Genomic DNA, 17,757 nt, shown 5'->3' with positions numbered 1-17,757 from the left:
TTATAAATTGCTGTTCTTCCCTGTCTGACCTAAACATTTTTTCCAATCCACCTCAACTCAGCAACATAATCAAGAACTTCCTAAATCCCTCTGCTTTTACTCCTTGGCTGACCTTAAAGGCAGTGAACTATTTTTTGATGAAAACTACGAACTTCAAAGAGATTTGAGCTGCTCAGCTCTGCCAGAAGTCATTTCAGGTCACCTGTGCCATTAATAAAAATTGCAAACATTTAGTTGTAGAACCACAGAATCAGCAGTATTTACTAACATTTCTATTTTATTCCAGCACATTCTTTTCAGAAGTTTGAAAGTTTCTTCAACAAACTGGTTCATAGCTAAACACATTGTTAGAGATCAGTAGGCAATAGAGGAACCAACATATTTTCATGAAAGCCATTTTCTCCAATTTTCACATCAACCTGATATTCGATTTGAAAGAACTCACTGGCTCTGACCATTCATCCAACCTAATCAGCTGCATTTGATGCCCTTGGTGTGGCCTGCTTTACAAGAAGATTGGGCAACCACTTTGATGGGCACCCACTCTAGGTGTGAGCTGGAAATTCCGGTTACCAGCTATTTTAAATTCCTTCCCTTCCACACAGACATGCTACTCCTTGATCTCATCCATTGCCAGATTGAGGCTAAACTTAAGGAACAAGTTTTACAATGTGGTGTATGTTGTGTATTATGATTTTGAGAAGGCATTCGACACACATAAGGCTACTTAACAAGATCCCAGGGTATAATAGGAAACATACTAGCTGTGGGTAGAGGATTGGTTGATTGGCAGGAAGCAGAGAGTTAAAACCTAGGGATCATATTCTGATGGGCTATCAGTTGCTAGTGGCCTTCCATAGGGGTCAGTATTGAAGCCGCTTTTTTATGTTGTATATTAATAATTTGGATCATGGTATTTGATGGCACAATGGCTTTGTGATCAAGTTTGCAAATGATACAAAGGTAGCTGGAGGAGAAGGTATGTAGAGGAAACATTGAGATGGCAGAAGGACTTAAGAGAGATTAAAAGAATGGGAAGAGAAGTGGCAAATGAAATTTATCGTAAAGCGTACGGTCATGATAAACTGTATTTGGTAGAAGAAAAATTAAAATACCCAGATGCAAAGGTACCTGGGAGTCCTCATGCAGGATAGCCTGAAGGTAAACTTGCATGCTGAGTCAGTTTGAAGAAGGCAAATGCAATGCTGGCATTCATTTTGAGATGAATAGAATACAAGAGGACGGATGTGATCTTGAGGCTTTATAAGGCACTGGTGAGACCTCACTTGTGAGGAGTTTTGGGTTCCTCATTTAAGAGAAGAAGTGCTGAAGTTAGAGAGGTTTCAAAGGAGGTTCATGAGTATGATTCCGAGAATGAAAGGGTTATCATAAAAGGAGTTTTTGACAACTCTTAGCCTTGGTTCAATTTACCCAAATCCAGCACCTCACACTTCATGAGAATTTAGGAGAATGAGGGGAGAATCTCATTGAAACATTTCTAATGTTGAAAGGCATGGACAGAGTAGATTTAGAAAGGTTGTTTCCCATGTTGGGAGAGTCTAGGACAAGCGGGCACAACTTCAGGATTGAAGGGCGTTTGCTTTGAAGAGAGATGCAAAGGAGTTTCTTCTGTCAGAGGATGGTAAGTCTGTGGACCTTGTTGCCACAGGACATTATGGGGGCCAAGTCATAGAGCATATTTAAGACTGAGATTGATCATCCTTCTGCCTCCACAGAAGTTGCTTGACCCACTGAATTCTTTCAGAGATTTGTTATTAGCCCCAGGTCACAGCATCTGCAGTCTTTTAAATCTTCATTATTCTCCCACTAGCCCCAAAAGTAAATGCATAATTTATTTCAGCCACTACAGGGAAGAAAGGTGTGGCGGTGCACATATTTGTTGCAGTGAACTGGCTCTGCTTGTTACACATGGTCAGCAGAGCAGCCGCAGCAAAGGTGGCATCGCGGGTCCTTCTCTTCTGATATAGACCGAAAGTATGCATACATACTTACATCAGTGTGACGTGAGTTCCGGGATGCAAGGGGCAGGTTACAGAGGGCCTTAAAGGCTGCAGCACGAAACTCTTAAGTAAACTAGTTGTGCTTAATGAGCTCAGTCTGTTATCTCAGTTCTTTACACTGCGCTCACTCACACACTACCTCACTGATGACCCCAACAAGTCTCCACTTTCTGAAGACTCGGCATAATGGACCCCGCAGCTGTAGGCACCGTTGCATTAAAGCTGCCCATATTATGGTCGAACAGGCCCTGCACTTGGTTCAGCCAAGCAGATTACCTCAGATTCAACAAAAAACTTCCATGTCGCCAGCTCACTGGACCAGGGGGCCGCCTCATGAGTCGATGACCTCATACAGTCACCGCCACTTTCAAGACGCGAAAGGGTCATCAGGCTCCTCCACCTGGACGGCCTAGAGGCCTAGAGCCTATCTGCCCTCATGGACGAGATGATCACCCTGGCAGAGGGCCACAAGCCCTGCCTCATGTTTGAGCTAGTGTTCCTCAAGGAAATGCCTGAAGACATTAAGCTGCTGCGGGTCAACGCGGACTTCAGCAACCCACGTAAGGTCGCGGCATGGGCAGATGTCCTTTACCACTCCAAACATGAGCCTGCAGGGCCAGTCAACCGCGGTACAAAGCTGCCACCCAGCTAGCACCCAAGACCAGCCCAACATGTGAGCCAGAAATGCCCCGCCCACAAATAGAGAAGCCCAACCCGAAATGGGCTTCTACCACCAATGGTGGGACAGAAGTTCACAGGTGCCGCCAACCGTACTCATTTCAGGGAAACAACAGGGCTAGCCGAACAGCCACGTCTGGGACAGGATCTCGGACTGCAGATTCCTCATGGACATGGGTGCGGAGATAAGTGTCATCCCCCTAATGTCGTTCAAGACACACACAAGACCCCGAGGCCTCACCCTGTGTGCAGCCAACAACATCACTTAAAACTTTTGGCAAAAGGCGCATCCCTGTACATTTCAGCAAGACCCCTTTCAATTGGTCTTTCACAATGGCATCTGTGGACATACCACTTTTGGAGCAGATTTCTTGCTGGTACACTTCCTGCTGGTGGACCTCCAGGGCAGGTGATTGGTCCATACTGAGACCTTCCAGACAGTACCTCTCGACACATCCAATGAGCCAGGCGTCCAGCTCATCTCTGTGGAGACTTTGCATGGCCAATACAGCTGCCTCCTTGCTAGCTATCCCTCCATTCTGTGTCCCCAGTTCACCGCTGCGATGCCGAGCAACATCTAGCAACACATCGCAACTATAGGCCCGCCCGTACATTCCTGAGCCTGGCACCTCACTCCTGACAAGCTCAACTTCGCCAAAGAAGAGTTTAAGCGCATGTATGAACTCGGTATCATCCACCGGTCTGACAATCCATGGGCCTCTCCCCTCCACTTGGGGCCCAAGTCCAACGGCAGCTGGAGACTCTGCTGAGACTACAGGCGCTTCAACGACGCCCAACCACTACCAAATCCCTCACGTACAGGATTTTGCAGCAAACCTTCAAGGCGCATGCACCTTTTCCAAGGTCAACCTGAGCCAGGGATATCACCAGATCCCCGTTCACCCAGAAGACCACTATCATCACCCACTTCGGCTTCTTTTTCTCCACATGCCATTTGGCCTAAAGAACACAGCCCAGACCTTCCAGCATCTCATGGACGTGGTCAGCAGAGACTTAAAAGTTCCTCTTCATCTACCTGGATGATATCCTAGTAGTGAGAAAGATACATGAGGAGCACATCTCGAACCTCCGCCAGCTTTTCAACTGGCTAGCCAAATACGGCCTCATCATCAACCCAGCAAAGAGCCAGTACGCCCTCAACAAAATCAACTTCTTGGGCCACAGGATCAACAAGGACGGCACCACACCTTTAACCAACAAAGTGAAGGTTATCCGACAGTTTGCCAGGCCCATGACCCTGAAAGGACTGAAAGAATTTGCATGGTGAACTTTTACAACAGGTTCATCCCTGCAGTTGCCAGCATTATGTGCCCACTCTTCACGTTAATGTCAGCCTCCAAGAAAAACCTCGATTGGATTGATGAGGTGCGGCCTCATTCCAGAAAACCAGAGGCCCTGGCTGCCACAACGATGCTCATCCACCCATGCATGGATATGCCCACAGCCCTCACTGTTGATGCATCCAACACAGCAATGGGCAGTGTCCTGGAACAGTTCATGTATAACACTTGGAAACCCCTCACCTTTTTAGCCATTACCTACAAGTGCCTGAACTGAGGTACAACGTTTTGACAGAGAGCTGCTGGCCCTCTACCTTGCATTGTCTGCCATTTCCACTACTTCTGAGAGGGGCAGCCTTTCCCAATCTACATGGACTACAAGCCGTTGACATTTGCTTTCTCCAACCCATGGTCCGCCCGCCAACAGCTGCACTTATCCTAGATCTCGAGGTTCATCACCTCCAACCACCACCTCTCCAGCAAAGAGAACATAGTTGCTGACGCACTCTCCAGGCCAGCTATTCATGCCCTGTTGCATGCCATCAGCTACCATGAATTGGCATAAGCTCAGCAAGATGACCCTGAGACCCACACGCAATCACAAGTCTGCAGCTCCAGGACGTCCCACTGGATACTAATGGCGTGACCTTGCTCTGTGATGTCTCCACTGGCCAGCCCCGACCAATCATCCCTGCCCAATGGAGATGAACAGTTTTTGCCGTCCGAAGGACGGTGCAGATAATATCCTCCCGGTTTGTCTGGCATGGGCTGTGCAAACAGGTTAGAGAATGGGCAAAAACCGACACGCACTGCCAAACTGTTAATGTACAGCAGCACACCAAGCCCCACCTTCAACAGCTTGACGTACGAATTTGCAGGTTCCAACATGTCCATCTCGACATAATGGGTCCCTTGCCAGTTTCCGAGGGTTGAGCTACCTACCTTCTTGCAATGGTGGACAGATTTACCAGGTGGACACCACCACCGACACTTGTGCATGCGTCTTCCTCTCCACCTGGGTCTCCTCATTTGGAGTCACAGCGCACATAACAATCGACTGGGGGCCCAATTCACTTCCACCCTTTGGAATGAACTCTCCAAACTCCTGGGCACCCAGCTGCACCACACCACAACCTACCATCCCCAGTCCAATGGATTAGTGAAGCGCTTTCATTGCCACCTTAAGTTGGCATTGATGGCAAGGCTAGAGGCCAAACTGGGTGGACGAACGGCCATGTGTCCTCATCGCAATCTGCATAGCACCAAAGGACGATCTGCGAGCCTCCTCAGCAGAGATGGTCTACAGTGAACCCCTAGCAGCCTTGGTTCACTTGCTGCCTTAACCACAAGGGCAGGACAGTGGCACCACCATCGTACTGGAGAGACTGAGACACAAATTGGGATCACTCACACCACCACTGCAATCAAGACACTGCCAACCCCTTCCTCTGCGTACCCCACTGGCCTAGACATCTGCGAGTATATGTTCATGCGAAGTAGTGGACACAGGCTACCTCTTCAGCATCCCTATGAGGGACCCTACAAAGTACTTCACAGGAATGCCTCCACTTTCAGGCTTGACATTGGGGTCAAAGAAGAACTTTTTACCCTGGATCACCTTGTCACAGCCGGTGGTGGTCCCAACTCCAGCACACAGGGGTTGGCCACTGAAGCAGAAGACCTCACCCACAACGCGCAGTGAGACCATCGGCGCTGGTTCTTTGGGGGATGGGGGTTGTGAGGCAGCGAACCAGCTCCGCTTGTTACGCACAGTCAGCAGAGCAGCCACGGCAAAGATGGCATCGTGGGTCCTTCTCTTCAGGTACAGACCAGGTGGTTCCAAGGTCAACCTGAGCCAGGGATACCACCAGATCCCCGTTCACCCAGAAGACCACTATCATCACCCACTTCAGCTTCTTTTTCTCCGCATGCCATTCAGCCTAAAGAACGCAGCTTGGTCTCACCGATCTGAGTCAGCACCGAATGTAGTCAGTGAAGTGGGAGGAGGTTCGTGTGGAAGGGCTGTTTGGGACCCTAGATGGTGGTGAGGGACGAGGTATATGAGCACTCTGCCACCAGATTTCTGAATGGACAATGAACCATAGTCACAGCTTCTCTTTATCTTCTTTTGCACCAATTTATTTATTTTTAAAATGTAATTTATAGCAATATTTGCACCTGGGATTCTACTGCAAAGCAATGACTTTCGTGAGGTCTTAGCGCAATGTCTTCGCTTGGCAACCACATCCCCCCCGCCCGCTCTGCCCTCCCCTCCAGTTCGCCCCACTCCTTCCAGTCTGCCTCACCCCTCCTCCACTCCACCTTTCACTCCACCAGCCACTGCATTCAGCACATCCTTAGTCATTTCCACCAGCTGCAACTCAATACCACAACCCGACACATCAACCCCTCCCCACCCTTTTCTGTAGGGATCACTCTCTGTGACTCCCTTGCCTGCTCATTCCTCTGCACCCATCTTTCCATGACCCCTGGCGCTATGCAGATAGCGATGAGGACACATGGCCACCCAATTTGCCCTCTAGCCTTGGCATCAATGCCAACGCGCTTACGTCAATGTGATGTGAGTTCCGTGATGTAAGGGACAGGCTCCCAAGGGGCTTAAAAGCTGCAGCGCAAAACTTGAAATAAATTAGTTGTGCTTAACGAGCTCACAGCCTATTGTCTCAGTTCTTCCCGTTGCACTCGGGCACACGCAATCGGAAAGGAACCATTTGACAGCAAGAATTCAGTGACAAATTAGGGAAACAAGAGATTGCAGTTGCTGAAATCTGGAGCAAACAAATTACTAAAGGAACTCAGCAGGTCATCCTTGGAGTTCTTCCAGTAGCTTATTTTTAGCTGAAGAAATTTCCATACACATAAACACTGCTTATTGCTCATTCAATCACAAAGTGAAAAGAAAATTCTGGCTGCCAGTGACATTAATTCTATTAGAGAATGGAAACACCAATGACTGGACATTAAGGTATCCAATTTAGTGAAAACATAAATATGGTAAAATAGTAGCAGCAGTGGGTTATTCAATACTCTCCATTCTGCTCCGAATCCTAGTTCGCTTGGCATCCACACCTCCCCCGTCCGCTCTGCCCTCCCCTCCAGTTCGCCCCATTCCTTCCAGTCTGCTCCACCCCTCCTCCACTCCGCCTTTCACTCCACCAGCCATTGCATTCAGCACATCCTTAGTCATTTCCACCAGCTGCAACTCAATACCACAACCCGACACATCAACCCCTCCCCACCCTTTTCTGTAGGGATCACTCTCTCTGTGACTCCCTTGCCTGCTCGTCCCTCTGCACCCATCTCTCCATGACACCTGGTACTTTCCCCTACAGCCACAGGAGGTGCAACACTTCAGAATCAAAATCTCAATTTATTGTCATGAACATTTTTTAAATTTAGACATACAGCTTAGTAACAGGCCCTTCCCAGACATGCAGCGCCCAAATACCCCAATTAACCTACAAACACTGTATGTTTTTGGGGAATGGGAGGAAACCGAAGTATCCGGAGGAAGCCCACACTGGTCAAGGGAAGAACGTACAAACTCCTTATAAACAGCACAATTCAATTCCAGGTCACTGTGCTGGTATTGAAATAACATTGCGCAAAGACCTCACGAAAGTCATTGCTTTGCAGCAGCATCTCAGGTGCAAATATTGCTATAAATTACATTTTAAAAATAAATAAATTGGTGCAAAAGAAGATAAAGAGAAACTGTGACTATGGTTCATTGTCCATTCAGAAATCTGGTGGCAGAGTGCTCATATACCTCCTCCCTCACCACCATCTAGGGTCCCAAACAGCCCTTCCACATGAACCTCCTCCCACCTCACTGACTACATTCGGTGATACCGATGTGACCTCCTCCACCGGTGAGACCAAGCCTAAACTTAGGGATTGTTTCACAGAGCATCTAGGCTCTGTCTTCTAAGGCCACCCTAAGCTTCCAACTGCTACTATTTCACTTCCCCTTCCCACCTTGACCTGTCTGTCCTGGACCTTCTCTACTGCCAGAGTGAGGCCTAATGCAAACAAGAGGAACATCATCTCATATTCTGTCTGGGCAGTCTGAAGCCCAAAGGGTATGAACAAACAATTTTCTAATCTCTGATAAAGAGCCTCTTCTGTACCCCTCTGCTCTTCCCATAGACCCCTTTCTCTCTCCCCAACATGTTATCATCCCCCCCTCCTTTTTAATATCAACCCCCTCCACCACCATCTCCCCACTCTCTCCTCTTCCTCTCTCCCCCCCATCAGTTCCATCTGGTCTCTCTTTAGACCTCCATTACCTTATCATATCCCAGCAATGGCAGCCTTTGTCTTCCAATCACCCACTCTCTTATGCGTGATTATCTTCCTTTATGTGGTATCTGCCAATGTCTGTCTCTGTCCGTCACATTTCACCTCTACCTAGTTCCTATTTCCATGCTGGGCAGGGTCTCTCTCCCACCTTGTCCTTTTAATACTGGCCTCCGTGTTACATTTAACCAGTCTCAACACAAAGTTTTGACTTGAAATGTCATTCATTCTTTTTCTCCCACTGATGCTGGTCGGCCCACTAAGTCCCTCCAGTAGACTGTTTTTAATTTAAATGTGGGAGTTCAGTTGCTTCTTTACCTCTGGAATTCATGCTCAAGCAAAGCAAGGGGGCATATAACTGGGCCAGATCATTCAGAGAGTAAAACTCAAAAACAGATCCCAAATGATAACAGGCAAAAAGCAAGCAGAGCAAATGGAAGCTTGAGGAATAGATACCAATATAAAAACATTTATTCTGAATATACAAATGGAACAATGCATCAATCAATTGAAAAACTATATATTGCAGAACATGCAAGTAGACTTCAAAGTACCTGTATTGAAAGGGGGATCCTTTTTGGTGCAGCATTCTGGTTAACATTCATCGTAGATCTTGACGTTGGATGGGAGCTGCTTCAAATAAAGAGAATATCAAATGAACCTTGTTTTGTTCTTTTTTGCATATTTTAAAATCACAACTTGACATTTACTGGCACCATGCACTGCTGAAGCAAGAGTTTGGCAGGATCATGTCAGTTTTTATCATTCAAGGGTCTGATCCAAGTTAGACCAAGAAAATGTAAAAGGTTGAAGAATCAAAATAAAATGAGCAAAAGCCTCACTGAAGTTAATACCTTAACAAAAAAATGTTGATAAATTGCCTATCGCCTTGAGAAACAGAAAATGTAAGACACAGAAGGAACTATTCAGTCCAATGCGTCCATGTTGGTTTGGAGAAAATGACCCAGCCTAATTCCACTTGCATGTTGTCCCACAGGCCACCATTTTTTAAGTACATTCAAGTTGGATACATTTTCTATCTGTCACTCTTTCAGGAAACGTTCCAAAACTCTCGCCTCCCCAGCACAAAAATGCTTTATCACCACCCTCTAATCTTTCTACCAATTAGTTTGTGTACTTTCAATCCTTTGCTGAGGAAAATAAATCCTTCAACTTATTCTAATTGAGGTCCTCATGTTTATATGCACTTCAATTAATTCTTCCATCAGCTTCCTTGGTCTCAAGAAAAGAATTTAACTTTTCCTCTGCCACAATTTTCCAAACCTGGTAAAATACTCCCAGGCCTTTGCATCCTCACAAATGTGATCCCCAAAACTATACCCTTAACCTAAGCACCAACACTACATTTCCTGTCATCATTGCATGGATGGTACCTGCAAAGCATCGGACAAGAAATCAATACAAAGGATCATCAAATCAGCCGAGAAGATTACTAGGATCTCCCTTTCCTTTATTGATGGTAATCACCGGGAGTGCTGCTTAAATAAAGCTCAAAGAATTATTGAGGACTCTTTCCACCCAGCGCACATCTTTGAACTACTACCATCAGGAAGGAGGACAGGAACATCAAAATCAGGACTGCCAGGCTGAGATAGAGCTTCTTCCAGCAAAATGTGAGATTGAACGATATCCTGTAATCGAGTAAGTAATTCCAAAAAATTTAAATATTTTTATTTTTTTTATTACATCTTTATGCATATGTGTATGTGCATGTGTCTGCACCGTGGTTGAAAAAAATGCTGTTTTGTCTGGTTATCTATGTACAGTCAGATAATAATTTAAAAAAATTTTATTACATTTTATTTTCATTTTTTAATATATTTAACAATTATAAAGAACACAAAAAAACTTCCCTACTCTTTCTAGATAAACCAAATTAAACAAAGAAAAAAAGAAAAAAACCATTAGTGCATACAGTGAAACACAGCAATATGGTACTAACACAGGGTTATATCCTTTAAAGAGGCCTTTTCCTGGAGGATTGGAGCCCCATCTTCTGATTGCTCTTTTTGGCACAACTGGAGAAGATGATATTCCTCTAACTCCAATTAAGTGTCATATTCTGTCTTTCGCATTTCTCCTGGGTAGAAGTGCAAAACTGTTTAGATGGAGAATGCTGCCAGCCCACTCATGCTCAATGGCTCAGGCACATAATTTCCTGCTTAAATTTAGAAGATACTTTATTCAATTAATAATTCAAAACTAAAAGGTTCTAATATTCTTTAATTACTTTCATAGACATATTATTTTAATTTTTTTTTACATTTGCCATATTATTCTATAAGCATAGCACAAATTTTCTTTAGTCATACACTTTGGGTTAGGGAATAGGGTTTCGAATCATGCTATAAATGGAGGTTTTTTTAATTTTTACTATAATTTTGAATTATGGTTATGTGTTTTATAGCTTGAGTTATCAAATTTATCATTTGTTATTAATATTATGCATTCCATAAATGTTTTGTATATGCATATTTATATTTGAAATTAATAAAAATATTTAAAAAGAAAACAAGGCCTTCTGGCTAACTATAAATGATCACATCCCTATGGTGGCATCAACGAAGCATCTATCTATTCTAGGTAAAGCTGCCAAATTTTCAGAAAGGTGTTGCATCCTTTTCTAAGATTATATGTCCTTTTCAAGAGGAATACAACAGTTCATTTTCAAAGACCATCTTTCAATAAGGAGAGGGGAATCAGCTTTCCATGTCACTGTTATGCATTTCCTGGCCACACATGAAGCGATTTCTATAAATTTAATTTGGAAATTAGTTAAAGATTTACTGACACTCGTGAAATTCCCCAGTAAGCAAGCTCAGGATCTAATGGGAAGGTGACTCCAGTGATCTTAGTCAAGGTGTAACAGAGATCATACCAAAAGAGCCTAACCTTTGTACAGAGCCAGGTAGAGTGCAAAAAGGAGCAGACCTCTTTATCACATTTCTGACAAATCAGGTTGATATTTATATCGTTTCTGTGGAGTGAGGTACAGTTGGAGGAAATTATAGTGAATTAATGGTAGCCGACAAACTTCCTTGACATAAATATGACCAGAGCTGTTCATCAATTGTTATGTTCAAATCTGATTCCCATCTCACTTGAGATTTGTGCAAACCTGGCTTTGGGCCCTCGTTCAGCAGTAAGGAATACATTTTGGAAATAAATTTGCTTACATTTTCCTCATGAAGTAGTTTCTCCACATCAGTAAGTATAGGTACCATCATTTCAGGGTCCAGGTTGGTTTTAAGAAAAGATCTTAACTGAAGGTAAAAGAAGGAGGACTTGCTGGACAAGTCGTATTTCCTCTTCAATTGTTCAAATGACATAAAAAGTCCTTTTTCTTAAGTCTTCCAAATGTTGGATCCTTTTATGATGCCAAATCTCCAAAATCTTGCTGTTTAAAGTCATGGGTATGAATTCATTTTGTCTCAGAGGTGTTTTTAGTGACAGTTCCCATTTTCAGTCCAAAACTTCCATGAATCTCACACCATATTTTCTTTTAAATATTTTATTTTCCATAAATATATTTACACAATCTTTAAATTTTTATATACATCAAGTATATTAAACATTTACAAAATTTACCAACCCCTCCCTCTCCCCTCCTACAAATACAAAAATATAACTTCACATATCGTCAGAGCTCCCATTTTTCATAATTTTGGGGAGGGGATATCACATTGCTACATACATTGAAGAGTCAAATTTATAATTGGACCCCTACAAAATCCAAGTGCGTTTGCCATATCTTAATCAATGTATCATATTTATTCTTCAAGTTATAATAAATTTTCTCCATGGGTATACAAGTACGTAAGTCAGCAATAAGGGGAGAGTTGGATTTCCAAGTGATTGCTATACACTTCTTGACCACAGTCAGAGCTACATATTTTAATCAAATGCTTTAAAATAGGATTATCTGTCCTGTTCAATATCATCCTGGAGTTCCATTTATAAATAAAATCATTGAATATCTTTTCTCTTAGGGAGTGGAATCCCATTTGTATCTAGGAGGGGACACAATCACTGTCCAAAAAGGATGAAATAAATCACATGAGCTGCCAAATAATAATTTTTAAAACTGGATAATCGAAGGCCCCCTAATCTATAATCACATTAATTTTTCCACAGATACTTTGGGCATTTTACAATTCCATACAAATTGTATGGAATTCTCCATTAACAATGGCGTGAAGCAAGGATGTGTTCTCGCACCAACCCTCTTTTCAATCTTCTTCAGCATGATGCTGAACCAAGCCATGAAAAACCCCAACAATGAAGACGCTGTTTACATCCGGTACCGCACGGATGGCAGTCTCTTCAATCTGAGGCGCCTGCAAGCTCACACCAAGACACAAGAGAAACTTGTCCGTGAACTACTCTTTGCAGATGATGCCGCTTTAGTTGCCCATTCAGAGCCAGCTCTTCAGCGCTTGACGTCCTGCTTTGCGGAAACTGCCAAAATGTTTGGCCTGGAAGTCAGCCTGAAGAAAACTGAGGTTCTCCATCAGCCAGCTCCCCACCATGACTACCAGCCCCCCCACATCTCCATCGGGCACACAAAACTCAAAACGGTCAACCAGTTTACCTATTTCGGCTGCACCATTTCATCAGATGCAAGGATCGACAATGAGATAGACAACAGACTCGCCAAGGCAAATAGCGCCTTTGGAAGACTACACAAAAGAGTCTGGAAAAACAACCAACTGAAAAACCTCACAAAGATAAGCGTATACAGAGCCGTTGTCATACCCACACTCCTGTTCGGCTCCGAATCATGGGTCCTCTACCGGCACCACCTACGGCTCCTAGAACGCTTCCACCAGCGTTGTCTCCGCTCCATCCTCAACATCCATTGGAGCGCTTACACCCCTAACGTCGAAGTACTCGAGATGGCAGAGGTCGACAGCATCGAGTCCACGCTGCTGAAGATCCAGCTGCGCTGGATGGGTCACGTCTCCAGAATGGAGGACCATCGCCTTCCCAAGATCGTGTTATATGGCGAGCTCTCCACTGGCCACCGTGACAGAGGTGCACCAAAGAAAAGGTACAAGGACTGCCTTAAGAAATCTCTTGGTGCCTGCCACATTGACCACCGACAGTGGGCTGATAACGCCTCAAACCGTGCATCTTGGCGCCTCACAGTTTGGCGGGCAGCAACCTCCTTTGAAGAAGACCGCAGAGCCCACCTCACTGACAAAAGGCAAAGGAGGAAAAACCCAACACCCAACCCCAACCAACCAATTTTCCCTTGCAACCGCTGCAATCATGTCTGCCTGTCCCGCATCGGACTTGTCAGCCACAAACGAGCCTGCAGCTGACGTGGACTTTTTACCCCCTCCATAAATCTTCGTCCGCGAAGCCAAGCCAAAGAAACACAAATTGTCCAACATGTTTGTTTAGGGTTTTAATGAAAGTTTGGGGAGGTGGAATGGACAAGGACTGGAACCTCAGTAATGTATTCATTTTCACACAGTTGACCCTGCCAATTGGAATAATGAGCAAACTCATCTACCCACGTAGATCCTCTTCATTTCTTCTAAACACTGGAGGTAATCAAGTTTATACAAATTTTTAAGGTCATTATCTAGTTATTCCAAAATATTTTATACTATTCGGAAGCTGCTTACAAGGTCTTGTTCACTGATACTCAGTATAATCAAAACTTGTTAATGGAATAATTTCACTTTTTTCCCCAGTTCACCTTATTTCTTGAAAGCATTTAATAGTCTGCAATTCTGTGAAGTACAAAATTACAACATCTGCCATAAGGTTAATTTTATGATTTGTCTGATCTACTTTGAAACCCTTTATATCAGGATCCTGTCTAATTGCTTCAGCTAAGAGCTCAATAGCCAAGACAAAGAGTCCTGGGGCAAAGGAGAGCCCTGTTGACTCAATCTACTCAAGGGAAACGCTGTCAAGATCTATCCATTTATGAATATTGGGAATTAAATTCACACAGGATCCAATTTTATTTTTAATGAGTGATATTAAAAATATTGAACCTAAGCTGAAATTGAATATATAATCAAAAGAAGTTCTTTCAAATTTCTTTAGCAATAGCAAGAAAATGTGTTGCCATAACTTGGAAGTCTGACACGGATCTGGATAAAGAAAAATGGCATGCTAAAGGCTCGAGTTGTATACCACTTGAGAAAATTACTTATAATTTAAGAGACAAATATTATATAATTTGGAAGATATGAAGCCATTATTTACAAAATATGAGTGTTAATATTTAATATCAGAAATTCATTTCTCCTCAAGGTCTCAGTATATTAGAAGAAACTTTAAAGTTATAGGTACCCCTGTAGAGGTCCCTTTCTTATTCTCCTTTTCTTTCTTTATAGGAAATAAAAGGGAAAGGGGGTGGTATATAGGGAGGTTTTCTTAGCTTTTTTTTATATATGGCACATGTATTTGTATCGATTTGAATTATTTTTCATTATGTGCTTTATTTGTGTGTTCTACATTTATATATATTTTTTTAAATCTGTCCATTAGTGATAATTTTGGCCTGGGGGTTATGATAGAGGGTTTTTACCCAGTTAATTAACAACTGACCAAACTTGGCCATAAATATGGCCATTCCAGCCTACCAAAGGTCTTTTCAGCATCTAAAGCTACAGCAATACTAGGCTCAGTCTTAGATTTTGCTAGGTGAATAATATTAAAGAGCTTACATAAATTTTTAGCTGACAGATGTTTCAGATCAATTTATAGTCTGAATTTAATAATGAAATGGGCCAAAGTGAAAAGCACCTTAAAGGGTCTCTTTTTAAAAAAAAAAATCACAGTGATTGTGACAGTAGAGAATGATTCGGGGAGAGTTTGAGTTTTAGATGCTAAATTAATTACATTAATTATGAGAGGGATGAGTAAATCCTTAAATTCTCTTTAAAATTCAGGAGGAAAACCATCTTTCCATGGTAATTAATTAGATTGTAGTGAGCCTAGGGCCTTTTCAATTTCTTTTTGAGTAAAGGGAAGATCCAAATTTATTGGATCTTCTTGGCCAAGTTTTGGGAATTGAACAGTGGACAAGAAAATCATCAATCTTAGTCAGGTCTTCTGGCAATTCCAATGAATATAAATTTGTATTAAACTGTTTAAGTGTGTAATTAATTGGATTATATGAGACTGAACTTGTTTCATTTGAATTGCGTTAATTACCTTTTCTCAGGTGCCAGGACAAGACTTTGTGTGGCTTCTTTCCCAATTTATAATATCTTTATTTAGTTCTTAAAATGATTTTTTTTTATAATTCTATAAGTGTGCGACGTATTTTATTTTAGCTTTTTGTTTAAAAGCAATTGATATAATTCCTTGGAATTACATTGGAATTATATTTTTTTCTAATTTTTGTTTCCTAGTTCTTCTATTTCTGCCATCTATTTATTCTGAATACATTTATTTGTCTGCTTAAATAATGCCCCATAATATAAAACTATTGGGAGAGGTGGCAGAGTTTGGTTACAAAAATAACTTTATGGAGGAGTCATGTGATGGAGTAGTGGCCGGTAGGAGAATACCAGCCCTCTCCAGAAAAGAAGGAAAAAAGTGAAGAAAAAGCAAAGCCCCAGACACACAAATCACAACTTAAGAAAGAAAAGCCAAAAACAACGGGAAGAAAAAAAGAAGAATGCCGGAAGAGAAAAATGAAGGCCTTACCTGCACGAAAAAGTAGGGACCCACCATGGAAAGAGGAGTGCACTCCCCGAGGTTAGTGGAGACCCCGCAGGGTCGCGACCCATCGACCGCAGGACTACAAAAATGGCTCACGGAGCCAAACAGGGGTGCACAACTGCGCATGACAAGGAGAACACCGACGGGATGGGGAACCAGCTGTGGAGTGGAACTCCACAGCACGAACAGCTGAGAAAGGCCCGACAGCAGGGCCACAGCTGGAAGATAAAGAAAGCAACGGGAACAGGAGGGGTGAGAAAGAAAAAAGGAAACTAGAGACACAACAGATAACCAGCCCAGAAGAGGACAAACATCAAGAAACCATGGAAAAAAAAATACCCAACAAACTGAGACAAGCAGCTCAACAAGAAAGTCAGAAAAGACACAGATACAAGGAAGAGAAGTAGAAGACACAAATCCAAGAGCAGACACAGAAGAAGAACACCAAGCTTTGCACAGAGGAATAGGAGGTAAAATGAATGGACAGTACATAGATAAAAAAAATTTCAAGAACAAATGAAAGCATTAAAAGAATGGCTGACACTAGAATTTAGTGAAATGAAAAGAAAAATGAAAAGTACAGAAGAAAAAGTGAGTAGAATACAGCTGGTCATAACAGATGTAGGGAAAAGATTAGAAAATGTGGAAGAACGTGTAATGGCGGTAGAAATGGAAGTGAATGACTTAAAAAGACAATTCGAAGAAAGTGACAAATAAGTTAAAGGAACACAGGAGTTCTTAACTCAGAAGAAGGATATAATGAAAAACTATAGTAGGCGAAACAATATAAAGATAGTGGACCTTAAGGAAGATGAAGAAGGCAAAGACATGAAAGAATTTATAAAAGAATGGATCCCAAAAGTCCTGGGAATGCCAGAAATGCAGGAAGGAATGGAAATAGAAAGGGCACACAGAACATTAGCCCCGAAAACACAGTCACAACAAACACCAAGATCCGTTTTAGTTAAAATCCTGAGATACAAGACAAGAAAAAATATATTGGAGAAGGCAAGGAATAAAATTAGAGAAGACAAAAAACCACTGAATACAAAGGTCAAAAATTTTTTTTCCATCCAGATATAAGTTTTGAGCTCCTAAAGAAAAGGAAAGAGTTTAAAGCAGCAAAATTGATCAGCAAAATGGAAGAAAGGCTATAAACTCATGTTAAGCTATCCAGCGGTGCTTAAAATAGTTATCCCGGGGCAGCAAAACGGACTGTTCTCGGATCCTGAGAAAGCACGAGAATTTGCAGAACGCCTGCAAGACAGAAAGAGAAATGAAGAGATGTAACAAGAACAAAGAACAATGACAAACTACATTTAAAGAAGTAAGGAAGAAGGGGGAAAAAAGACAGGTAAAAAAAATAATAAATAAATAGATGAAAAGAAAAAAAGAGAAGAAAAGAGGGGGAGCTTTGTTGTAATGTGAAGATTTTCTGGAGGGGGTTGGGTGGGAGAGAATAACAGTCACTGCGAAATCAGTTGACACTTGCGAACGGGTTCGCAGTCCAAATGGAGAGGGGAGTTATGGTTGCGCAGCAAAGGACATGGGGCAACTCAGAGAGGGGAGGGACACTTGGGGTTAAGGGAATTATAGATGTGGGAATGGTTGAAATATTTTATGTTTTAGAAGTGTTGTCATACAGTGCATTCAAAAAAAGAAAACTGAGAAATGGAAATGGGGAAAAGGGGAAAGGTGGTGGTGAGGAAGTGGAAATGAGATGT

At 42.7% G+C, this 17,757-nt stretch overlaps 1 protein-coding gene across 13 annotated transcripts in view; it reads right to left on the bottom strand.

Moving 5' to 3' along the window:
* Positions 1-17,757, bottom strand: part of ulk4 (unc-51 like kinase 4) — a 655,266-nt gene that overhangs the window by 565,908 nt on the left and 71,601 nt on the right. For 11 of the 13 annotated variants that reach the window (XR_011348088.1, XM_069908808.1, XM_069908860.1 and 8 more), the window contains exon 12: positions 8,875-8,953. Coding sequence is in view for 12 of the 13 variants with exons in the window: in XM_069908808.1 (XP_069764909.1) it covers positions 8,875-8,953 (79 nt within the window). In the remaining variant the exon portion in view is untranslated. The remainder of the gene's footprint in view (positions 1-8,874; positions 8,954-17,757) is intronic. The other 2 variants (XM_069908822.1, XM_069908837.1) reach the window with 1 other exon arrangement.

This window comes from Narcine bancroftii, chromosome 1, assembly GCF_036971445.1.
Source record: "Narcine bancroftii isolate sNarBan1 chromosome 1, sNarBan1.hap1, whole genome shotgun sequence".
Classification (NCBI taxonomy): domain Eukaryota; kingdom Metazoa; phylum Chordata; class Chondrichthyes; order Torpediniformes; family Narcinidae; genus Narcine; species Narcine bancroftii.
The sequence above is the reverse complement of the archived record's forward strand: the minus strand, read 5'-3'. Positions and strand labels throughout refer to the sequence as shown.